This window comes from Canis lupus, chromosome 16 (assembly GCF_003254725.2).
Source record: "Canis lupus dingo isolate Sandy chromosome 16, ASM325472v2, whole genome shotgun sequence".
NCBI lineage: Eukaryota > Metazoa > Chordata > Mammalia > Carnivora > Canidae > Canis > Canis lupus.
Genome location: NC_064258.1, coordinates 15263527 through 15289245, shown reverse-complemented (window position 1 = coordinate 15289245; position 25719 = coordinate 15263527). Strand labels below are relative to the sequence as shown.

The window sequence follows — 25719 nt, the reverse complement described above, 5'->3', positions numbered from 1 at the left end:
CCGCCCCCAACTCGCGCACCGCACCCGCATCCCTCCTCGCCCTCGCCCATTGGCCGGCCCGAGGCCCCGCCCCGCAGCGGACGCGTAGGTGGGCGTGGCCGGCGGTCGAGAGCCCCTGATGACGACGCGGCCCAGGACCCCGGACTGTGCGGGGCCGACAGCTCTGTGGGACCGCCTCCCGGAGGGCAGGAAGCAGGTCGCGCGCATACTCGTTCAGTCCAACATATTTATTGAGCACCGACGAAGGCTAAGGGCCGCCCCCGTCACAGTTCTTCCGAGCCTCTAGCACCAGGACCCCACCCTTTCTTGTTTACAAATGAGGAAGCCAAGACCCGGAGCTAGGAGCGAGTCAAGGCCAAACCAGGTTCTAGCCTCCAGGGTGCCGGAGCACAGCTCTGCTCCTGCACCACGCTGCATCCGTCGAGTCATTTCAGTGTCAAGAATGTTCTTTTCCCACTTCACCCTCTGCCTGTGTCTCTGCCTTTCTCTGTGTCGCTCATGAATAAATAAATTAAAAAAAAATGTTCTTTGACCACTTACTTGAGTGCCAAGCAAACTCACAAGCCCTAACTGGACCTGGCGCTTTGCCATAAAGCGGAGGGAGGGCCTGTGCCGCCCTGCAATCACTCCTGGTTTGTGCTGTAGTACCTGTATTTACACAGGGCATTTAGCATTAGAAAGGTCTACGAACTTTGAGCCTTGAGGCCCCCCCACCCCCACCCCAGGAAACACCTGAAACTAGCTCTTGCAGCAAAGGGATAAGCACAGAGCAGCTACATTTGCACCACATCCTGTCTGAACACTTGCTGACAGCAGGGCCCTGCTTGTGGGGCCCCTGGTGAGGGCTGGGGATGCCAGAGCAGACAAGCAGAATGCACAGCTGGGGAGGGTGGCACCTCTTCTCCCCAAGCCCAGGAGAGCTTGGCTGGGCTCTCACCAACGTGGATACTTAACTTTTGCCCCAGAGATAAGGGCCCATTTGCCCCCAACTCTGCCCCTGACTTTGGGAGAGGTGTGAGGGTCAGAGGGGGCAACAGGAAGTGGCACAGCCAGGCACCCAGCACCTGGAAGCAGGTCTGAACGCTGGCCACTTCACACAGTACCAAGGCAAGTAAGACAACAATCAAAACAGCTGAGGATCCAGTCCTCCAGTTTAAAATCACCCAAACCAAGGGTTGGTCTGCAGGCAGCACCCTAAGTGGTGTGACTAAGAGGCACAAGACGCTAACTGCCAAAAAGGCTTCTCTAGGAGGCCTGATGCTACTGCCCGAATTTCCACGGTTTGAACCTCATCGCTTTGGTAAGAATTTGTTCCACTGAAGTACAAAGGGCTCCTTGGGGATGTGGCCCAATGGGAAAGTCTCACCTGGCTCTGCACCCAAGGGGTCTTCCATGTGCTCCAGAAAATAAAGGTCCTTCCTGAAGGATTGATGGGTGCGAAGGGCTGGAGATCAATGTGGAATAAAAAAGGAGGCCCTGAACTGGAAAAGGAGGACAAAACCTGGCTGTTTGTCCCACTGCCTCTGAATCATTTATGACCCTGAAAACCCTAAAGTGAGGTAGGATGCACTGGGGTCACTACCCCCTTTGACAGGTGAGGAACATGAGGCCAGAGGAAGTTAAAAAACTTCATTCACATCTCCTGGCCTATCTCTGCTACCAGCCCCGAGTTCTTGGACACAGACCTCTCCTTTAACGTGAAACCTGAGGCCTGGGAGCCCAGGAGTCCTGGTTGGCTGGCCAGCCTCACTCACATCAGGATCTTCCTCTCCGGCAGGGGCTTCCTGGGCTGGGTCTGCATCTCCCTCACCCCCCAAGGTGTTCTATGGGGTCCAGTCCAGGAAGTGTGCATACCCATAATACTGAGACCCTGCGGAAAGGGTCATCCACCCCGGGCCTATTTCCCCCTCTCAACTAATAACCAAAATCAACCACGGATGTTGGGATATTGGGAATCACTCCAGGCCAAAGAAAGCATAACTGAGAAGAACCTGGTGTCCAGGGCAGCAGCCAAGTACCTCCACTAACTCCTAGGCTGTACTGGACAGCCCCTCTACCATCCCCACACACAAAGAGGTTAGCAGAGTACTTCCTGCCTCTCAGAGCTCCTGGTCCCCTTTGCAACCACATATAACACAAAAGCACTAGAAAAGCTCCAAAAAGAGAAAAAAATTTCAGAATAACACAGTAGGAAACTCGAATTTCCAGTGCCTACTCTCCAAACTGTCCATTCTGCTGTGACCTGTGTACAATGTCCAAATTGCGGGCCCTCAATGTCTCTATTGCCCCCTCCTGGAAGGGCCACTAACTCCAGGCCTCTTGCTTATCTCAGATACCTGCCAAAGACTCTCACCAAAATTTGGCATCCTCTAAGCCTTAAGGGATCCTTTATAAGTCAGGAATGTAGAAAAGGCAGCAAAGAGTGACAAACTTAGGAAACAGGAAATTGAGGCATCTGGTCACACACATACTGTCACCAAAAAGGCCACTGCTTCCCATCTGAATGAAAAAAAAGATCTCTCCAAAGCTATTCCAGAACGAAGAACCAGCATCAGGCACAAGTGGAAAGGCCTGAAAGTGGACAGAGGTCCTGCCGGGGTGCCCCAGGAGAGCTGGAGGGTACCCGTGCAGGTTCTTGCCCAGTCAGCCCTCCTCGGTGTGGCTGGGCCGTGGCAGGGGTGGACTCCCAGGGAGGGCAGAGGGAGCTGGGAAGTGTGGGCCCGCCTGGCCACGGGTGTGAGTCTGCATGTGGACAGCCAGGTGGTGGTTCCGGTTGAAGGCCCGGCCACACTGGGGGCACTGGTAGGGCCGCTCGCCAGTGTGGATGCGCTGGTGACGGAAGAGGTCAGAGGGCCGGCGGAAGGCCTTGCCGCAGTAGGGACAAGCTGGCCAGCCCTGGCTGTTGCCTGTGTGCAGGCGCTGGTGCAGCAGCAGGCTCTTCCGCTGCTGGAAGAAGCGCAGGCACTCACTGCAGTGGTACACCTTGGTGGCCGCTGGCCTCCGCCCCATGAAGGAGCGGCCTGCCAGGGAGCGGTGGCCTCCAGGCTCCTCAGGGAGCCAGCGGATGACAGGGCCAGGCACCACCACCTCCCCGGGCTCCAGGGTGGAGTGGGCCTCCCCCCAGCCAGGTGGGCTCCCCGAAGTCTCCCTGTGCTCCTCCTCCACATGGGTCCGCTGGTGAATGGTCAGGTTAATCTTCAAGCGGAAACTCTGCCCGCAGTCGGGGCAGGGGAAGGTCCGCTCTCGCCGTCGAGGGAGAACACGGGGTGGCTCTCCAACGGAACCTGGTGGCCGTGGGTCCCCTGCCCGCACGCATGGCATTCCTGCAGCATGAAGCTGGCTGGGGCCCCCAGTCCCACTCCTCGGCCCCTTGGACATTCTGCACATGGTCTGGTTCCGGGACTCCTCCAGGAAGAGCTGCTCAGACATCATCTGGTCCTCAGATTGTGCTTCTGTCTTGATGACCACACCACCACCACCTGGAGAAAGGAATCTCCATTGATTTCAAGTGGGCCACATTAGCCCCCACCCAGGCCACTGCACCCAGTCCTGGCCTCCAGCACATCTCTAGTCGCATCTGTACCCACCCTCCGCTCCTGCCTTCCCAGAGTCCTTTCTCTTCTGAGCGCTCACAGCACAGATCAGGGACCCAATTCACTTGGCCCTACCAAGCAGACACTGCCTCCTAACATCATCCAGTCTGTTAATTGTCATGTGGCCCAGATGCTCCAATGGCCCATTCCTGGAGGTCAAGCTATGGACATCAGGATAGAGGAGACAAAGCTTCAAAAATAGAAGCCAAGGAGCCAGCGGGGTCAGAGGTCAGATGGAGTGAAAGACAACAGGTGGGAGGGTGCAGGGGAGACCCTGGACCCTGAGATACTCTGGCTGCACAGGATCCCCGAGAGTTCTGACAACGTTAGTCCCTAATGAGCCCTGGAGCCATCAGACTAGGTAAGAAACCTCAGGCCTGGAGGCGGTAGCAGTCTTAGCCATACTCTGAGCTGCTCATCCACATAACAAATCTACACTGAGCACCCCCATTATTGGCTTCTCTGACCTCCCCCGGTGTCCAGCAGCTCCACTGTTGCAGCAGAAGGTTTGTTCAAAGACTGACCGTGGACCTTACCCTCTGCCTATTAAAACAGAACCTGTAGCCCTTTACAAGCAATTTCCAAGGTCTAGGGCAGAACGATTTCTATCTATTCTTGCTGAAGCATGAACTTAAATGCCCAGGAGACTGCTGCCGAGGAGTGAACCCCTACCTGCTGAACCTTCTGGGCCAGCACCTGATGTCAGGACCCCAGGGGTCTTTGCTCAGCGCAGCTGCCCGGCAACCCTCACAAATAACTCCTGACAGAACTTTATTTCTATGTTAGAAATGACCCAGCTGTTTGTATTTGGTCCTAGAGTTACAGCATCAGTTAAGAGTCTATAAGAATTATCTAAACTTTCCATCTAAATTGTTGCACTTAATGGGCTCCCGTACTATTCCTAAACTTAGGGAGGAGTGTGGGTCCTGGGCCGCACTCCATGGAAGACCAAGGTTCCCAGACCTCTCCGTGGGAGGCCCATCTCCAGCTTGGGACTCCCACCACACCACAACCCCACGGTGGGCCCACCCCTCACCTCTGCCTACCCTCAGAGCTGGTACCAGGATGGAACCAGGAGAGAACAGGATTCCTTTCTATGAGGACAGAAAAATACCCCAAAGCCAGAATGAGCAATAACTACTTTCTTTTTTCCTGCTCATCAGAGTGTGAGTCTCGTTTTATGAACTCCAGGCGGGGAAACTAAATTTAAATCACAGGCCACCACATACAAACTGCAAGACATTGGAGGTGTGCACCTGGACCACTCCACAGGGTTGCTGTGAGGCCTGTCACCAGACCACAAACCTGGTGCATGCAGCTTGTTTTCAAGCAGCACCTTGCCACCAAGCCAGACATGACAGAGGAGGACCAGGACCTAGATGGTCTGGGCCTCCAAGAGCCCCAGGGAACAGTATCTGGGAATGAGGAGGGGATCCTCAGGAGGAAGCCCCTCCTCAGGGCCCCCTGAGCCACCTCCCAACCTGCTCCCAAGGGCCCCTGGGCTCCTTTGAAGTGCTGCTGTGGCCACAGGGCCTCCTCCCATTACTCACCTGGCCCCAAGCTGGGCAGGTTGTTCCTGAGAGAGGAGGTTGGAGACTCCTCACCTGAAGATTCTTCCTCCTGTTTAACTGAGGCTGGAGGCCCTGTGAGAGAGACTCTGTGAGGGCCTTTCCTGACACCAGGCTCTTGCAGGATGCCACCGGCATCTCTAAGCAGAGCCCAGGCATGCTCAAATGCCCACCAGGAAGAGGGGGCCCAGGGCTCTGCCCAGAGGACTGCCCACTCCCTGGCCTCTGCTTCGGAGGTGAGAGGAGAGCTGCGAAGGCCAAGCCCCCAGGTCCCATCTGGGCCAGTGCTGACCACTCCCATCACCCTGATGGATCTCAAAAGGACAGAGGGTTTGGGGAGGCCCCTGAGGAACAGCGCCAGGTCTGCAATGGAGCAGAGACAGTGAGAAGAAGGTCCTCTCTCCTTACAGACTGGGAAGGAGGGACAGGGGTGGGGACCAGGAGGATTATCCTCACCCTCAGAGAGCTCACGTTCACTGGGGGAGATTCACAGAAATAGCTGGAGAGAAAGACTGCAAAGTCAAGCCTCTAGGAAGGAGGAGAACAGGGGGCAGGAGAAGCCAAGCTAGCAGAGTGCAGACAAGGCTCTGTACCACGTGATGGGCTAAATGCTCTCGGAGTTATACTCTATTTTCATGACAGGATAGACAGGAACTTCCTTTCCACACAAGCAGACAGAGCTCACTGGAAGGGGGGACTGAAGCCACAGAGCCCCTCACAGGCCTCCAGAAAGAGGACATTTACTGAGGAATGTACACACCAGCACTGTTCGAGGCAAACAATACAGACTGTCCAGTTAACAGAACCATCGTAGGAAACCTGAGGAGGCCCAGTGCCTGGCCCTGTGTGCCTGGCCCCTCACTCCAGCCAGGCCAGAGTGCCTGGTTCCCAGCATGCCTCAGGGACCCACACTTTTGCTCAGACCATTTTCTCCTGCTGAAAATGCCTTGTTCCCATGCAGCATCTACCATTCCTCTAAGGCCCGTCTCAGGGGTCCCCTTCCCAGGAAGCCTGTCCAGCTCAGCCAAGCCTTGTCCCCAACTATCCCTTCCACCTTCAAGCTTTAGCACTTGCTCCAGTGGCACCTGCCTGCCACTGTTGTTGATGCTATTCACACTGCCGCCTGGCAGCTCTCACTTACCAGTGCTCGCTCCAGGTAGGGTTACCCTTGTTTCTGAATCTTGCTGATGCTTGGAGGCCTGCCCTTCTTTTGGCTCCTCCTGGGTAGGGATGATGGGGCTGAGGATGTGCTCTGGGTGTGGAGGGAGGCCTGGAAAATGCACATCAGTGACACTAAGGACAACACAGAGATACCCCCTGAGGCAGGAGCCAGTGAGGAATGGCCAACTGTAATCAATGGGACTGAGGTGGAGGCATCGGGTCAAAGACAAATTTTGATACTTAAGTGAACTTCACTGATCCTTAGTGGATAAAAGAGAAGGAAAAGGTACAGCACAGAAACATCTGATCATACAGACAAGTCATGACATGGCAGGGCCAAGGATGTGGCTTTTTAGGGCTTCCCGACTCAGAACAACACAACAGTAGCTTCCAGTCCAAAGTCCTATACCAGGCTGATATATATAGATCCCCTTGGAAGCACCCCAAGATTCTCATTGTAGTTCTGGGTAGGCCTAGGAAGTATGCATTTTTTCATAGATTTTAATTTTGGGTGGTTCAGCAGTTGAATGTGTCTTCGGTTCAGGTCATGATCCTGGGGTCCTGGGATCAAGTCCCACATCAGGCTCCCCACAGGGAGCCTGCTTCTCTCTCTGCCTATGTCTCTGCCTCTCTGTGCATCTCTCATGAATAAATAAAATCTTAAAACAAATTTTTTTTTTTATTTATTTGAGAGAGAGAGGAAGATAGAGGTGGGGGGTGCAGAAATGGAGAAGCAAACACTCTGCTGAGCAAGTTGTTCAATCCCAGGACCCCAGGATCACGACCTAAGCTGCAGGCAGCCGCCTAACCAACTGAGCCACCCAGGCACCCATTAGTATACATTTCAAAAAAGCTTCCTAGGTCAAAGAGATGAACAAAGAATTCACAGAATAAGAAATTTAAATGACCCATAAACAGAAAGATACTCAACCACACACATATAAGAGAGGTAACGTTAAAAAAAACACTGTTGCCAAGGTGCCTGGGTGGCTCAGTTGGTTAAGCAGCTGCCTTTGGTTCAGGTCCTGGGATCAAGCCCCACCTCCAGGCTTCCTGCTTAGTGGCGAATTTGCCTCTCACACTCCCTCTGCCAGCAGGCCCCCTCATGCTCTCTCTCTAATAAACAAATGAAATCTTAAAAAAAAAAAAAAAAGCAAGGGAGGATTAAACACCATAACCAAGTGGAGTGTATTCTTGGAATGCAAGGCTGGTTCAACATATAAACTAGATCAATGGAATATACCACATTAACAGGATGAAGGAAAACACCCCCTGATCATCTCAATTGATACAGAAAAAGCATCTGACAAAATTTAACACCCTTTCATGATAAAACCACTCAATAGACTAGACACAGAAAGAAACTATCTCAACATAATAAAAGGCATATTTGAAAAACCAACAGTGAACATTACATTCAATGGTCAAAGAATGAAAGCTTTTCCTCTAAGATTAGGAACAGGCAAAGATATCCACTTTTAAAACTACCTATTCAACAAAGGACTCAAAGTCCTGGCCAGAGCAAGCAAGCAAGAAACAGAAATAAAAAACATCCAAATTGGAAAGGAAGTAAAATTATCTCTTCAAAGATGATATATGCAGAAAACCCTAGAAATTCCACAATGAACTGTAAGAACTAGCAAATGAGTTAAGCAAATAAGCAGGATAAACATCAACATACAAAAATCAGTTGTATACACTAATAATAAGCAATCTGAAAAGGAAATTACAAAAACAATTCCGCTTATAATAGTATCATAAAAAATGAAATACTCAGGAATTTAACCATGGAGGTAAAAGACTTTTTTTTTAATTTTTTATTTATTTATTTATTTTTTATTTTATGATAGTCACAGAGAGAGAGAGAGAGAGGCAGAGACATAGGCAGAGGGAGAAGCAGGCTCCATGCACCGGGAGCCCGTTGTGGGATTCGATCCTGGGTCTTCAGGATCGCACCCTAGGCCAAAGGCAGGCGCCAAACCGCTGCACCACCCAGGGATCCCGGTAAAAGACTTTTATAATGAAAACTACAAAACACTGGGATGCCTGGGGGCTCAGCAGCTGGACATCTGCCTTTGGCTCAGGGAGTGATCCTGGGTCTGGAAATCTAGTCCCATATCAGGTTCCCTGAGAGGAGCCTGCTTCTCTCTGCCTGTGTCTCTGCCTCTCTCTCATGAATGATAAATAAGTCTTAAAAAAAAAAAACTACAGGGGTAGCCCCGGTGGCGCAGGGCATGATCCTAGAGACCCTGGATGAGTCCCATGTCAGGCTCTCTGCATGGAGCCTGCTTCTCCCTCTGCCTGTGTCTCTGCCTCTCTCTCTCTGTCTCTATGAGTAAATAAATAAAATCTTAAAAAAATAAATAAATAAATAAAATAAAAATAAAATAAAAAAACTACAAAAAAATAAATAAAAAATAAAAATAAAATAAAAATAAACTACAAAACACTACAGAAAGAAATTAAAGTAATAAATAAATGGAAATATAGCATGTTCATGAATTGGAAGGCTTAATATTGTTACGGTGTTGATACTACCAAACTGACCTACAGATTCAATGTAATTTCTATCAAACTCTAAATGACATTTTATTAGAGAAATAGAAAAACCCATCTTAAAATTCATATGGAATCTCAAGGAACCCCAAAGAGCAAAAATAGTATTGAGAAGGAAGAACAAAGTTGAAGGACTTCCTGATTTCAAAACTTACTATTAAAGGTCACCATAATCATAACAGTGTGGTAGTGCTGGCATAGATAGAATTAATAAATAGAACCAAGACATAAACTTTCACAAAACTGGTCAAATGATATTTGAGAAGGGTCCCAAGACCACTCAATGAGGAAAGGACTGTCTTTTCTACAAATGGTGGTAGGAAAACTGCATATCCACATACAAAAGAATAAAGTTGGATCCTTATCTAACTCCATATACAAAAACGAACTCAAGGGGTGCCTGGATGGCTCAGCAGTTGAGCATCTGCCTCGGCTCAGGCTGTGATCCTGGGGTCCTGGGATGGAGTCCCATATTGAGCTCCCCATAGGGAGCCTGCTACTCCCTCTGCTTATGTCTCTGCCTCTGTGTGTGTGTCTCTCATGAATGAATGAATAAATCTTTAAAAAAAAAAAAAAGCCCAACTAACTCAAAATGAATCAAAGACCTAGGCGTAAAACATAAAACTCTTAGACTAGATTTGACACGGATTTCTTGGATAGGACACCAAAGACACAGGTAACAGAAGAAAAAAATAGACAAACGGACTCCATGAAAACTTTAAATTTGTGCATCAAAACACACTATCATCAGTACAGAGGCAATCCACAGAATGGGAGAGATATTTGTGAGTCACATATCTGATAAGGGATTAATACCCAGGATATGCAGAGAGCTACTAAAACTCAGTAACAGGAAAACGAACAACTCTACTCAAAAATGGGCAAAGGACTTGAATAGATGTTTCTCCAAACAAGATGTACACATGTGCCAAAAAGCACAGGTAAAGATGCTCAACGTCACTCATCATTAGGGAAATGCAACTCAAAACTACAATGAGATACCACTTCACACTCATTATGATGGTTACCATTAAAAAGAAACAACAGTGCTCGCTTCAGCAACACATATACTAAAATTGGAACGATACAGAGAAGATTAGCATGGCCCCTGCGCAAGGATGACACGCAAATTCGTGAAGCGTTCCATATTTAAAAAAAAAAAAAAAAAAAGAAACAACAGGAAAAAAAAGAAAAAAGAAACAACAGAAAATAGTAAGTGTTGGCAAAAATGTAGAGAAACTGGAACCCTTGTACACTGTTGGTGAGATTATAAAATGGTACAGTCACTGTGGAAAACAGCATAATGGTCCTCAAAAAATTAAAAATAGAATTACCATGATCCAGCAATTCCACTTATTTTTATTGTTTTTTCCCCCACTTCTAAGCCAAAAAGAAATGAAAGCAGTGTCTCTTAAGAGGTATTTATGTGTCCATGATCATAAGCAGCATTATTCACAATAGCTAAAACACAGAAACAACCCATGCATCCATTGACAAATGAATGGATAAGCAAAATGTGGTATCCACATACAGTAGAGTATTTAGACTAAAAAAGGAAAGAAGTTTTGACACCTGCTACAATACGGATGAAACTTCATATGCTGAATGAAAGAAGCCAGTCATGAAAAGACAAATGCTGTGCGATTCCACTTCTATGAGGTATTTGGAGTAGGCAAAATCAGAGACAGAAAGAACTGTGGTTGTCAGGGGCTTCGGAATGGGGCAGATGAGGATTACCATTTAATGAGTATAGAGTTTCAGTTTTATAAGATGAAAAGAATTCTGGAGATGGATGGTGGTGATGGGGGCGGGGGTGACTGCAGGACATTATGATGTATCTAATACCACCAAACAGTACACCTAAAAATGGCTAAGATGGCAAATTTTATGTTATGTGTATTTGACCACGATAAGGAAAAGAGAAAACAAAACAGAAATGAAATATGGATACACATGGATGAACCCTGAAAACATTACGCTAAGGGAAAGAAGCCAGAGTCAAAAGACCATGTATTGTAAATTCCATTTCTATGAAGCATCCAGGCTCGGCAATTATATAGCCAGGAAGACTCGTCATCGCTTACGGCTGGAGAGTTGGGAAGGGGCTGGTGGTGACAGCCAGACGGTACAGGGTTTGTTTTGGAGGTGATGAAAGTGTTATAAAATTGACTGTGGGGTTTACTGGTTGCACATATCGATGAATAAGCTAGAAACCACTCGACCACTCAGGTTAAATAGGAGAGTTGTACAGTGACTTAATTATAGCTAATAAAGCTGTTACTTAAAGCTACACAGAAATATTAAGCAGACATATTCTTACATATTAGGCAGACAAAAATTCCACAAGTTTGACCACATTCTCTTTGGCAAGGCCAGGCCTTCTTTCAGAACACTGAAGGAGATGCAAATGATATAACCTTCATGGAGGTGTATTTGGTGATAAATTCTCAAATATTTACATATTCATTTATCTCTGAACCGTAACTGTAGCTTCTAGAAATCTATCCCAAAGATACATAGGCAAAAATATGAACTGCCTTATGCACAAAGTAGTCACTACAACATTATTTATATCACCAAAATATTAGAAGTATGCCAAGTGTCCACCAGTAGGGACTGGTTAAACAAACTATGGTATACGACACCATGGAACATTCTGCATCCACAAAAAAAGGGAGGAAGATCTCTACATACACGTATGAAGTGATCTCCAGGAGAAACTGTGTGAGACAGGGATGGTAATAAGAATGGTATCCATAGGTACAAGAAGGGGATGAGAATGGAAATAAGACTTCCCTGAATGTATTCTGTTAAACCATTTGGACTTTGCAAACACAACATGGCTTATATATTCAAAACGTTAAATGAAAAGGTAAAAAGAGCCACTTCTAAGAATCTAAAAATAGAGGCACCTGAGTGGCTCAGTTGGTTAAGTGTCTGCCTTCACAGGATCCCTGGGTGGCGCAACGGTTTGGCGCCTGCCTTTGGCCCAGGGCGCGATCCTGGAGACCCGGGATCGAATCCCACATCGGGCTCCCGGTGCATGGAGCCTGCTTCTCCCTCTGCCTGTGTCTCTGCCTCTCTCTCTCTCTCTCTCTGTGACTATCATAAATAAATAAAAATTAAAAAAAAAAAAAAAAAAAAAAGTGTCTGCCTTCAGCTTAGGTCATGCTCCCAGGGCCCCACGTGGGGCTCCCTGCTCAGGGGGGAGTCTGCTTCTCCCTCTCCCTCTGCCCCTCCCCCATCATGCAGGCTAAATAAATAAAATCTTTTAAAAACAGATTTTTTAAAAAAACTGAAAAATCGGGGATCCCTGGGTGGCGCAGCGGTTTGGCGCCTGCCTTTGGCCCAGGGCGCGATCCTGGAGACCCGGGATCAAATCCCACATCGGGCTCCCGGTGCATGGAGCCTGCTTCTCCCTCTGCTTGTGTCTCTGCCTCTCTCTCTCTGTGACTATCATAAATAAATAAAAAAAGAATTTAAAAAAAAAAAAAACTGAAAAAAAAAAAACTGAAAAATACATAGAAACAAATAAACTTAACTGTATATTGGGTTGGTGACATAACCACATAGAGATAATAATTATTTCAAGTGACTTTAAGTGGTAGAATTTCATCTGTAAGTCCTGAATGGAATGCATTCAGAGGACAAAAAGAGGTTGCAAAGAAACTCAGCCTTCAGTCAGAAGTCTAATTGTTTAAGATTTCCATGTAAAAGAAAAGAGATTGGGGGGTAGGGGTGACTGGGTGGCGGGCACTGAGGTGGGCACTTGACAGGATGAGCACTGGGTGTTATTCTGTATGTTGACAAATTGAACACCAATAAAAAATAAATCTATTTAAAAAATAAATAAATAAAATAAAAGAGATATACAAGTATAAGATCAAAGAACAATGGGACACCTGGGTGGCTCAGCATTGAGCATCTGCCTTCCACTCAGGGCGTGATCCTAGGGTCCTGGGATTGAGTCCCACATTGGGCTCCCTGCGTGGAACCTGCTTCTCCTTCTTGCCTGTGTCTCTGCCTCTCTCTCGCTCTCTGTGTCTCTCATGAATAAATAAATAAAATCGTTAAAAAAATTAAATTTGAATGAGAAATAGCACTATGGACTCAATTTTTTCCTTTTCAAAAATACATATTTTCTAAAAAAATTTTTTTAAATTCTGAAAAAGCCCTAGAAGTAATGGCAAAAATGAGCAACTACCAGCACTCATATTGTGGTCTCCAAATAGCATTCGTTGCTGAAAGGAATCAAAACTCCTTGGAGAAATCTGTATTCCGGGTCTGGGGCAAGAACTATGCTAGATGATTCCAGAACATCTTATGGTATCTGAAAGCCACAGAAGTCACATCAAAATGGCCTACGGGCCAACTTGAAGGCGTTCCCATGAGCTAAAGATGGGACAAGTTAAGCACAAAAAATAATGGCTGTGAAAGACTGGCATATATAAAATATTCAACAGTCTATGAAGTCATTAAAAGAAAAAAAAAAGCCCAAGTATCGGTCACCTTTGAAGGCTTCTAAGGTAGTAACTCTTCATTCTGAAAACTGATGAAGGCAAAGAATTAAGCTTTTATCCTGCCTTTTCTGTACAGACTGTATTTCAGGGTAACTAAGAGTTGATCAGGGAAATTCTTCTTTATAAAAGAATTTCAGCTATTCTGTGCGTAAGTAGGACAGACTCTTAACATTCTGCAACCCCTAATAGAGTAGCAAATCTGGGCAACAATGTTCAATGACTATTACAATCATTAGGTGAGAAGGTGACAGGGAGGTTTGTAAGGACAGGGCTCAGGATCCAGAAAAGGCAGGCAGGCAGGGGCTAACAGGGAGTACACAGCCTCTGAAGTCATCCTGCCCATAAAGTTCAGCCGAAATCTAAAGAAGCCTCTTGATCTACCAGTTTATAGGAAATGCAAGAAACAGAAGAATAAATGACATCACATCCAAAATATGGGAAGTAACGGCATTTAAAAAGATAAATGGTGTAAGAATGTCAACAAATAAAGGACATGGAAGAAGGAGATCTGAGGATGGTCAATCACCTGAGGAGCAGAGCAACAAAATGTGGTGAATGCGGTGTACCCACACAGATACGGACGCAGGCACAATGTGCATAAACCTAAACACACATTCAGTGAGAGGAGGCTGACACAAAAGGTCACACACAGTATGACTCCATTTAAGTGAAATGTCTAGGGACACCCAGGTAGCTCAGTGGTTGAGCATCTGCCTTCAGCTCAGGTCATGATTCTGGAGACCTGGGATCAAGTCCTATGTCAGGCTCCCTGGAGGAAGCCTGTTTCTCCTTCTGCTTGTGTCTCTGCCTCTCTCTGTGTGTCTCTCATGAATAAATAAACAAAATCTTAAAAAAAAAAAATTAAGTGAAATGTCTAGAACAGGCAAACCTAAGACACATGGAATAGATCAGTAGCTGCCTAAGGCTACGGAGCAGGGGGAGGGAAAAGGGAAGTTAACTCCCGTGACTACAGGTTTCTCTCTGGTGGGCAAGAGAGGTTCTAAGAACAGCTTATGGTGATGGTCAAAAAACTGTGAATACAGTAAAACACCGAGCAGTATACTTTAATTATTGAATTGGATGGTCTGTTAACTAAATCTCAATAAAGCTGTTAAACGTGGCATTGGGGGAGGTTTTCACAGGCTTCATAACAGACTTTTTATAAACTGAATACAACAGGTGGACTCTGGTATACTAGAATTAGGACCCAGCACCTGCAGAAAACAGTTTTGAGACAACTGGGGAAAAGAGAATGTGAGCTAGGGATCCCTGGGTGGCGCAGCGGTTTGGCGCCTGCCTTTGGCCCAGGGCGCGATCCTGGAGACCCGGGATCGAATCCCACGTCGGGCTCCCGGTGCATGGAGCCTGCTTCTCCCTCTGCCTGTGTCTCTGCCTCTCTCTCTCTCTCTCTGTGTGTGTGACTATCATAAATAAATAAAAAATTTAAAAAAAAAAGTTAAAAAAAAAAAAAAAAAAAAAAGAGAATGTGAGCTAGGGATTAGATGTTAATCTGCTGGGTAGAACAGTGGTATCTGGGCTGTTTAGAGAAAGGGAAGAGACAGTGAAGCCAGTGTGGCCAACCCCTGGTCACTGCTGAATGTGTGTGACGATCACTTGGAGGCTCACTGTACTCTTCTCTCTACTTCCATTTATTTTTTAAAACTTAAAAAAAAAAAAAAAAAAAAAAAAAAACCCAGCCCAGAAGACTCTGATGGGCTGCCAACTTTGGAACCACTGTCCCATACCTTACTAGCTCTCAGGATGAAGTTGGCTTGGCCGCTCCCCTGAGAGGGCCATTTCCACAAAGGGAAGCCAGTACGCAACGGGCCTTAGAGCTCCAGGTTCAAGTTGGGGAGCTGAGGTGGAAGGGGCAGGCAAGAGGGGCAGCAATAATGCTGCTGCTAGCAGTATCACTGTCAGTAATAAGCCCCCACTTATACAATGCTCAATAAGTATGAGCTTTACGTCTGCCGTGTCATGCAGTCCTCACAACAACCAACCACACGACACCGGGACTGCTGGCCACTCACTCAGAAGCAGAAACAGTACAGCTCAAAGACAAAAGCTCTGCACCCGCCCCGACCAGGCTGGCCTAAGACAGAGTGGGCCCCACTTTGGGTTAAGGGCTTGTGATCCCTTCCTGGCCTCGCAGCACATCTGGAAAGCCCAGGAGAGCAGGACTACGATTCAGTGTGCCCTGCTCACTCCCCCACCTCACCCCCACTCACCAAGGCTTGGCCTCCTTGGGCATGCTGCCTCCCTCTTATTGCCCTCCTCCTGGCCCCATGGGCCTTCAGGGCAAGGCTCCTCTCCCCTCTCCATCTGGGTCAGGATGTCTGGTTTGGAGATGGCATAATCTGCACACAGAATGGAAAGAGAGCTGGGTCAAGACTGGACACCTGCCACCCGGCTACCCAGAGAGATGGAGAGACACCGAGAAAAACAGCACTGAAAGCAAAGACACAGACTTCTGGAGGCCAATCTGTGGACGCAGACCCAGATCCCCACCTATGCAGCCTTACCCAGGGACACCAGCATCTCATAGTTGCCCCGCATCACGTGCTTGTAGAGCTCCTTCTGCCAGTTATCCAGCTTGCCCCACTCCGGCTCAGAGAAATACACGGCCACATCATCAAAGGTCACGGGCACCTGGAACAGTGTCACGCACGCTCACCCACACACTTACAGGCACCACCCCTCAGGCCATCCCACCCCAGGTGCCCAAAAGATACCTTAGGGACCTCCCCTTTGCTGCCTGGCGGAAGCCGCAGGATCCAGAAATTTCGATTTTTCAGCAGGTTCTCCATGTTCTCCAGCCGCCTCTGCAGCAGCCCGTACTCCTGCAGCAGGGTCCCCAGCACGACCCACTTGCCCTCCAGCTGGTTCCCAAACTCCATGGCCGTCTTCTCACAGTCCGCCAGTTTCTTCTCGGCCGTCCCCGTCCGCCCCTCCAGGGTCAGCAAGCGGGCCAGGCAGGAGTCCACCTTCTTCTCCAAGGCCTGGATGGCGGCCACCACGGTCCACAGTGTGATCTCCGTGGAGTATAGGTATGAGTTCTTCTCAGCTGCTGGCTGGGGTGACAAAGAAGGCGTCGAAGGGCTTTCGTCCTCTGTTTGCTTGTCCCTCTCTGGAGCCTGTCCACAAGAAGAGAAAGGGGAGATATTATCAGAATGATATAATCAAAACACATACTTCAGAAAGAAGCTTCAACTGTTCCTGCAAAGCCCCACGTGGGATCCTAAGGGCCAGTCAGGCAGCAGTGTGGGACGGGAGGCAGGGACATCAGTTAGGAGTGCAGCCTCAGGACCGGAAACACTGGCGGGACCATGGTGTTAGCAAGTGGAAAGCGGGAGAAAATATCTGCAGTTCTCAGGTGGGCTTCCATGTTGGGTCCGTCTTCTGTCTCACACCCAGAGGCCGAGTCCAACCAGCAACTCTGCTGCTCCCAAGCTGGCTGGATCGGGCAAGATTTTTCACACAGCCTTCAATTTCACTTCCACATCTAGAAAATGGTACTTACATGGGAGGATTGTGAGAATTTCTTTTTTTAAGATTTTATTTATTCATGAGAGACACAGGCAGAGGGAGAAGCAGGCTCCATGCAGGGAGCCAATGTGGGACTTGATCCTGGGACTCTAGGATCATGCCCTGGGCGGAAGGCAGGCGCTAAACCACTGAGCCACCCAGGGATCCCCAGGATTGTGAGAATTAATGACACAATCCTCACCAATGTCTAGCATGTCGGAAATACTCAATGCACACAAAGCCCCACGTTGATTTGATTAAGATGATAATGATGTTGACAATGCTGATGATGATGGTTCTGGCTCAGGGACTCAGCAAGAAAGAGTTTACATGGGCTTTTCTCCTCCACCTCTTTCATTCCCTCACCTTTGGGCACCTTGGAAAGAGCTTCTAAAGTGCCTCAGCTCACACCAGTGCCTGGTGCATGAGCCAGAGTGTGTGCAATGGCCTGGTCCCAAGTACCTCGTACTAAAAGCCTTTTTGGAAGAATGAAGTGACCTCTCACCTCTCCCCTTCACTCACTCTTCATGGTCAGACCACCTCAAGTCCTCTCTGACTTCCAAAATTATCTCAAATCCATCCTCTTCTCCACTGTCATCACTTGGTCCCAGCCGCAGCAATGCCCCCTAACTCCCCCACTTCACCTCCTCCTCCTCAGTACACTTTCCCAGAGCAGTCAGGAAGTGTTTAAAAATACAGGCTAGGGATCCCTGGGTGGCGCAGCGGTTTGGCGCCTGCCTTTGGCCCAGGGCGCGATCCTGGAGACCCGGGATCGAATCCCACATCAGGCTCCCGGTGCATGGAGCCTGCTTCTCCCTCTGCCTATGTCTCTGCCTCTCTCTCTCTCTCTCTCTCTGTATGACTATCATAAATAAATAAAAATAAATAAAATAAAAATACAGGCTAGATCATTTTAGGCCCCTGCTTAAAACTCTTCAGTAGCTTGCCAGCATACTTCGAGCAGAATCCACACCACTTCTTGTACCTCTGCCTGCCTCTCTAACCTTATATATACTACACTCCAGCCACCTCGGCCTCCCTGGATTCCTAACACACACCTCACTCTCCTCCATGCATGTGTTAGTTCCACCCCACCCCACCTAGCTACCTACCTACCTACCTCTCTGTGCATCTGGCTTCCTCTTATTTTTAAGGCTCCGGCAACTCAAAGCCTTCTAGAAACCTTCACTGACTGGCAAAGCTGAAAGAGGACCTTGTGAGTCCCTTCTTTGACAGCACTAAGGACTCAAGACAAGTCCATGTGTGGTTTGTTTCCTGCAAAACCCAAGTTCTCCAAGGGTCACTGTTGTATTCTCAGCTTCTAAAAGAGTGCCTCAATCACTGCAGATGCTCAATGAATACCTACTGAATGAATGAATAACCTCACAACATTCATTCAGTACCAACTACTGAACACCTGCCTTGTAAAGGCGCAATAGGGGAATGCAGAAAAAATTATGTGGTTCTTCCTTTTCCAGGAGAAAAATTCTGTATAGAAACAGTCATGATAAACCACAGTATGATATGACGGGCTGACAAGAGTTGGGGGCACATCTGTTCTGTTTGGGGAGTTTCTCGGGAATCTCAGGTACTCTAATTAAAGATGGCAGAGGGGAAGGAGTGTATGGATAGGAATAGCCAGAGAAAGTTCTGGGGAGTGGTCCTGGGCTAGGTGGAAGCTGGTGATGTCACCAGTGCAGTTACAGAAATGGCTTGGGGGGTATTTCCCAGGGGACAGGGCCACAAACTGCAGTACTCCCCACCCCCCTTCTCTCCCTTGCACTCGGGGAATCCTAAGGGAAGGACACACCAAACTCATTAAAGGAAAGGGAGGGGAAGTTCCTCCTTCAAAAGGATCCCCCAAGATCAAGGTTTCAGAAACTTCACTAAGATGTATTAATAATAACAGAAGGCACCTATTGAGCGTTGTATGCAAGTGATTTTCTGGTGTGTCAAAAATAGCCAAAGGATTCTTTTCTCCAAATTGGGCATACTGCCCATTACCGGCCAACATTATAAAGTCATCAAAATAATTCAATCCAACACACTAATCTTAAAAAAGAAAAAAAAAAAAATAGGGACACCTGGGTGGCTTGGCGGTTGAGTGTCTGCCTTCGGCTCAGGGCGTGATCCCAGGATCCAGGATGGAGTCCCACATCGGGCTCCCTGCATGGAGCCTGCTCCTCCCTCTGCCTGTCTCTCTGCCTCTCTCTCTCTCTCTCTCTGTGTGACTATCATAAATTAAAAAAAAAAAAAAATGTACCTACACTCCCTCTCATAAGCAGCATTCAGCACCTTTCTCTTAGGTAAAAGTACAACACTGGGTACCTTCACCGGGATGCAATCCCGAAGGTCTGGCCTAGACGTCGGGCTGTTGGGCCGTGGCCCCGACCAGGTGAGCGACCTTGGGCCGGTCCCTTCCAAGAGCCCGACCGGCTGTCAGAACCGCACGGGGCCTGGCGACCGGTCCGCCCTGCGTGCCTCCAACGAGACAATGGACGGGGGCACGGCCGCTCCGCTCCAGCCACGGCCTGTCATCGGAAGCGCCGCGGAGAAGCCGGGCCTGTCCCCCGCCGTCGGGGCCGCCTCCCCCGCCGTTTGGGCCGCCCGGTCGGTCGGTCGTCCCGAAAGCCGGGCCCGGACGCAAACCGGGGCGGCGGGGCGGACAGGGCTGGCGCGGCGGGGCGGGCGGCGGCCTGGGCGGAGGCGGCGGGCGGGGAGGCCGCGCGGCGGGGCCGCTCCACGCCGGCCGGGCGGAGACCCTCACGGGCCCTCGCGGCGGCTGAGGCGGCGGCCCTGGCCCGTCTAGGCGTCCGCGCGCCGGGACGCTTACCCGCGCGGGCGCCGCGTCGGCCATGGCTGCTCGCGTCCCTCTGTCGGCGGCTCTCCTCGGCCGGGCCCGGCGGGCCTGGCGCAGCGCGCAGGCGGAGGCGGAGCGGAGCCGCCCAGCTTCGGAGCTCCTGCCGGGAGGCCGCGAGCTGCGTCCGAGCCACGTGCCCCGTCGGCCCTTTAAACAAGAGCTGCGCTCGCGGCCGGGCCCGAGGGTGCGCACAGCGCCCCCTGCAGCCCGAAGGACCGCACGCCCGCGGCCCGCGGCCCTCCGCGCGCCCCCGCGGGTCCTCGCGGCCTCGGGGGTCAGCCCGGGGGAGGCCGGCCGCCCACCCCGGCCTAGGCCGCGGGAGTGGACGCCGGTGGCGGACTCCCCGCGGGCCCCTCCGGCTGGGCCCCCGCCGGGAGGGGAGCAGGGGCAGCGTGGTAGGCTCACGGGGCGGGGGGCAACGGCCCACTGGGGGGAACTCGGTCAGGGAGCTCATGAAGCAGGGGTGCGGTTTCCCCGTGTAGGGGAGGAGGGGCAGTCCTTGCCCGGGAATCGGAAGTTTACGTCGATTGACCGTTTTAACGCCTGCAATGGACCCAAAGTGACTTGGTTTGGTTATACACGTTATTCCCGGCAGTGGGGTAGGGCGGGACAGATAAAGGTCTTAAAGCTACTTGTTTAACTTTACAGAACACACAGACATCAGGAAAAATTTATTTCATTAAAAAATAATAATAAAGCTCTCTCTCCCTTCCCCAAATCCCCGTTGGGACTCCTGGGTCTCCTCTACCTTCCCTGGGGCCTACTACCCCAGCAGACACTCCCCTCAAGCATGCTTTTGCAGAGCCCTCTGGAGCCTTCTATGCCACACCCAGTCTTCACTTGTCCATCAGCCACCAGGCAGGGATCTTCTGTGGCTTGGGCTCCAGGCTGGGCGAGCAGCAACACAATTCAGATCCTACACATTTGAATAAACCACTCATGCTCATACCCATCTTCCTCGACTGTAACCCAAGAACCTTACTTTGGAAAAATCAGAGTTATCCTCTGAATATAAAGTAAAATGTGCTATATGCAGGTTTTACCTTCTATCTTTTCTGCATTTCCCATTCATCCTAGTCTTTGTCCAACAAGCCTACAAACTCTTCCCAGTAGAAATTATTCTGCAGGGGTTTTTATTTTTAGTATTTTCTCCTTTTGGAGGGAGGGGAGATTATTTGCCCATATATTTGATCTAAGTGAAAGTGTGGTCAACTGACATATAATAAACAGATACCTTCTCCAAGTAAGGTGCACCCCTAGACTTTGGGGCAAGCTGAGGAAGTTCAGTAAGAAAATCAACATCTCACATCATTCATTGTGGAGATCTTTGTTGAAATAACCCAATAACTTGCAAATGTGTGATGAAACCTTTAACAGCATCCTTAGGATCTCATCAGGGGTTGATCAGACCCATATATTAAGGATTATAAAATACTGGTAAATTGTGAGCTAAGATTTAATAATGCCCAGTGCAAACACAAAGAGCCTGAGAAATGGATTGCAGAGGAAGAAAACATTACTATTTAACAAACTCTGTTCAAGGGCAGCCCAGGGGACTCAGCGGTTTAGCCCCGCCTTCAGCCCAGGGCCTGATATTGGAGACCCTGGATTGAGTCAAATCGGGCTCCCTGCATGGAGCCTACTTCTCCCTCTGCCTGTGTCTCTGTCTCTCTCTCTCTCATGAATAAATAAATAAAATCTTTAAAAAAAAAAACTGTTCAGGGAAGAGTGCTCTAATTTTTGACAGCTGTCTTAGATTTTTATAGAAACTTTTGGGATCCCTGGGTGGCGCAGCAGTTTGGCACCTGCCTTTGGCCCAGGGTGCGATCCTGGAGACCGCGGATCGAGTCCCACGTCGGGCTCCCAGTGCATGGAGCCTGCTTCTCCCTCTGCCTGTCTCTCTGCCTCTCTCTCTCTCTCTCTGTGACTATCATAAATAAATAAAATTAAAAAAAATAATAATTCTGTGATTTAAAAAAAAAAAACTTTTGTAAATCGGTGGTACTCAGACTTTAGCATGCATCATAGTCCCGTGTTGTGCTTGTTAACAGACTGCTGGGCACCATTATCAGTGTCCAGGTCTGAGGCTGGATGGAGTGGCAGTGGCCAGGATTTGCATTTCTAACTAGTTCCCAGGTGATGCAGATTCTACCACATGGTGATCACAGTGAGAAACACTGCATGTTTATCAGGTTCCTACAGCTGCCTCCCATTCCCCTGCTCTGATTTTACAAATATATTAAACAAAAAGCACAAAACCTTTACACCACGATTTGGTTTGCTGAGCAGACCAGCCTGGTATAGCTTGAATATTAACTACAATTACCCACATCCTTAATTATTGTTTCCTGTGTTTGCTTTTTTGGGGATCAGACCTCCTGGACCTGAATCCCTCTTGGTGAGCTGGCACTGGATTTCCAAAATAGAGGGGCAGCCCCTGGAGGAACGGGGGGGGGGGGGGGGGGGGAACTCTGCCAAGGTGCAGGTCACTGAAACAGCCCATCAAGACTCTCCTGCAGGTAGTATCATCTTAAGTTGAGGGCCAAGAAAATACCACCTAGGGTCACTCAAGTGGGGTCAAGATATTCAAGGGTTAGTGTCCCCACCAGCACATTCTCAAGAGATAGGCACCTCAGAGAAAGAATCCCTATGACAAACACATCCCCAGTTTCCAGGCATGTAATTTAGATTAGAAAGTAGACCCAACCAGAATTATACAGCATTATGAAGAGAAGTATTGGCAGAGGGAGACCAGAAGTATAACCAAGTCCCCCTTCCTCCACAGAGCTTCCCCTAGTTCAGGCAATACTGAGCCACCTATTCTGTGAATACCCATTATACATGTTCATCCAACAAATGTGGTGAGCACCTATGGTGCTCAGAGCTGTGGAGTCTGGTCCCTGTCTTCAAAAAGCATCACATCCTGTTGATTTCTGCCTTGGCGGTATCGTCCATCCATCCTTGTCCATGGCTCTCTTCCTACTGCAGCTGCACCCAATCAGGTCCTCATTGGCTCTTGTTCGTCTCACCGGAATCCTCCTAACATCCCCCATCCCAACCAAAAACAAAACCAAAAAACCCACATAACTCTCAGTAGTTTAATATTCCCAAATCCCAGCTAGAATCAGGTCACCCTTTTGCTCAAACTCTCAGCTCCCCATTACTAACTCAATAAAATCCAAAATCCTTAGTCTGAACCCAACCTACCTTTCCAAACACATCCTCCACTACTCCCCTTCTCACATCCTATCCTCCAGCCAAATTAAATGAATGATTTGTATATGCCCCATAACATCTCCCCTTTTGCTCTTGTTGCTCCAACTACAATGTCCTTCTCATCTTTACAGGTCCAGTTCAGAAATCACCTCTCATGAAGTCTTCCCCAATGCCTCACAACGAAATGTAAATTGTTCTCTTGAATTTTTAGACCTTCAACATCACTTGGGACATAGAATTCTCTAATTATAGTAGATTCCCTTAGCCTGTAAACCGAAGAGCAAGATCTCTGATTTAACCAAGTAGCCTCTGCAAATCTTGCACATGGAGGGTACTTAGATACTTGTAAGTGAACACTCAGGGCAGCCCCGGTGGTGCAGTGATTTAGGGCCGCCTGCAGCCCAGGGTGTGATCCTGGAGACCCGGGATCGAGTCCCACGTTGGGCTCCCTGCATGGAGCCTGCTTCTCCCTCTGCCTGTGTCTCTGCCTCTCTATGAATAAATAAATAAAATCTTAAAAAAAAAAACAAAAAACTATTGAGGCTTTTAATAATAATAATAATAATAATAAAAAATAAGAGACTCAACCAGAATGGAATCTTGCACTAGTCTGAGGAAAGGTTATGCAAACATGCAGCACAGGCAGGAGACAAGATTTTTATAGTGTGTAAATTCAACTAGAGCAAAGATGTTTTGTACACTTATGTATCCCAAGTATTTAAAACAGAGCCTAAGCACCTGTGGGGCTCAGTCAGTTAAGGGCCTGCCTTCAGCTCAGGTCATGATCCCAGGAGGATCCCAGGATTGAGCCCTGTAGAGGGAGGAAGGTCCCTGTTCAGCAAGGAGCCTGCTTCTCCCACTCCCCTGCTTGTGGTTTTCTCTAGGTGCTTAGGTACTATGTGTTTGATATATATATATATCTGTTAAAATAAAAATAAGGGAAGCGTGCATAGAAAGGGGCTTATAAACTGAGCAGTGAGAAGTAAATTTGGTTCAGAGAAGGGAATTCCTGGAAAACAGAAGACATGGCTTATTCACTAAATGGCAGGACGCCCAACGCGGTAGCAGCAGATAATTTAAAGTGAAAGGTGAAGAAACTCGGAGCAGGGATGCCTGGATGGCTCAGGGGTTGAGTGTTTGCCTTTGGCTTAGGGTGTGATCCCAGAGTCCTGGGATTGAGTCCCACATTGGGCTTCCTGCATGGAGCCTGCTTCTCCCTCTGCCTGTGTCTCTGCCTGTCTCTCTCTGTGTGTCTCTCATGAATAAATAAAATCTTTAAAAAAAAGTAAGAAAAAAACTCGGAGCAGGTTTGTCAAAGCGTTACGTTCTATACTAAAAAGCTTGCTCTTTACCAGTAGCCAGTCACATCCTTACGAGTCTTAGAGGAAGGCCCATGACCAATTCACGTGCCAGGACAGTAACTCTGGTAGTAAAAAGGATATGGTTAAAGGACAGAACAGTTAGGTTATTGGAAAGTTTAAGTGGGCAATGATCAGGACCCCCCTACCTGCAGGAACAGGAAGGAAAGATGGACAGATTAGTCACTAATGTTTGGCATTTAATTCTTATGTGTTGATTTAATCTAATTTCATCAACCCTTCAGAGAGCTCTGTTTCTTATCTCCTTCTCAGCACTTAGCAGAGCAAGCTTTTGATGGACAGTTGAAGCAGGTACAAGGTTGATACTCTATCACTCAAGAAGGTATTTCTGTGTACAGAGACTGACCTGAAGATCTTGTTAAAATCTCCAGATTCTGATTCAGTGGGTCTGAGTCTGCATTTCCACCAAGTTCCCAAGAGATACCGATACTGCTGGTTACGGGTCCATACCTTCCATAACAAGGACTCAGAAACCAGCCTGGACCCAAAGTGCTTGATTGTGGTCAACCAGGAGAAAAAGCATCCATGGTCAAGTGTGTGGGATCTGAAGCAAGATGGCCTGGGTTCCTAGCTGCTTTCACCTCTCAGAAGGTTTCCCACATCTCCTGTGTAAAATGGAGTATAATCATACCCACCACAGAGGATTAAGTTCATTTATGAGTGCTTCACACATTAAGTGCTCAGGAATATTAATAATATTAGCCATTATTACTATAGTCCAACTGCCTCATACAATTATCCTCCTGTCTCAAGGAAAATTTAACATTACCAGAGAACCAGACTCCTATGCGGTACTTTTTTTACCCCACAATGCAAAGCAAAGACTGGTCACACATTAAAACATTCAATTGAAGGGCACCATGGTAGCTCAATCAGCAGGGAAGTCTGCTTCTCCCTCTGCCCCTCTTCCACTGCTCTTACTCATTCACTCTCTCTCAAATAAATAAATCTGGGCAGCCCAGGTGGCTCAGCGGTTTAGTGCCACCAGGAGCCCAGGGTGTGATCCTGGAGACTCGGGATCGAGTCCCACGTCAGGGTCCCTGCATGGAGCCTGCTTCTCCCTCTGCCAGAGTCTCTGCCTCTCTCTCTCTCCTTGTGTCTCCTTGTGTCTCTCATAAATAAACAAATAGGGCAGCCCCAGTGCACAGCGGTTTGGTGCCGTCTGCAGCCTGGGGTGTGATCCTGGAGACCTGGGATCGAGTCCCACATCAGGCTCCCTGCATGGAGCCTGCTTCTCCCTCTGTGTCTCTGCCCCTCTCTCTCTGTGTCTATGAATAAATAAATAAAATCTTAAATAAATAAAATCTTTTAAATATATATATAAATAAATCTTTAAAAATA

General features: G+C 48.4%; 1 protein-coding gene and 1 non-coding gene across 5 annotated transcripts; one reads left to right on the top strand and one right to left on the bottom strand.

The window, feature by feature from the left end:
- Positions 1-212: 212 nt before the first annotated feature.
- ZNF783 (zinc finger protein 783) lies at positions 213-19911 on the bottom strand. Of its 4 annotated transcripts, none has more exons than XM_025453741.3 (7): positions 19757-19911; positions 16131-16532; positions 15921-16047; positions 15627-15755; positions 6303-6431; positions 5144-5236; positions 213-3479 (listed from the first exon to the last, which is right to left on the bottom strand). In XM_025453741.3, exons 1-7 carry the CDS (start codon positions 19778-19780, stop codon positions 2644-2646), a joined length of 1740 nt encoding a protein of 579 aa, XP_025309526.1. In that variant the 5' UTR covers positions 19781-19911; the 3' UTR covers positions 213-2643. The 4 variants fall into 4 exon arrangements, with proteins under 4 accessions (XP_025309526.1, XP_025309543.1, XP_025309542.1 ...); XM_025453758.3 differs by lacking the exon at positions 19757-19911 and adding an exon at positions 19187-19565; XM_025453757.3 differs by lacking the exon at positions 19757-19911 and adding an exon at positions 19252-19565.
- On the top strand, positions 9925-10031 carry LOC112664659 (U6 spliceosomal RNA). Its single transcript, XR_003139871.1, has one exon. It is a non-coding gene; the product is annotated as a U6 spliceosomal RNA (small nuclear RNA).
- Positions 19912-25719: the final 5808 nt, after the last annotated feature.

Bases quoted from the DNA above. Each gene is read 5' to 3' on its own strand.
- ZNF783 (XM_025453741.3), bottom strand. From the start codon at position 19,780: ATGGCCGACGCGGCGCCCGCGCGG. The intron at 15,756-15,920 runs GTAAGGCTGCAT...TTCTGTGTGCAG, and splicing joins TGAGATGCTGGTGTCCCTGG to ATTATGCCATCTCCAAACCA. The intron at 3,480-5,143 runs GTGAGTAATGGG...TCCTTTCTCCAG, and splicing joins CCTGCCCAGCTTGGGGCCAG to GTGGTGGTGGTGTGGTCATC.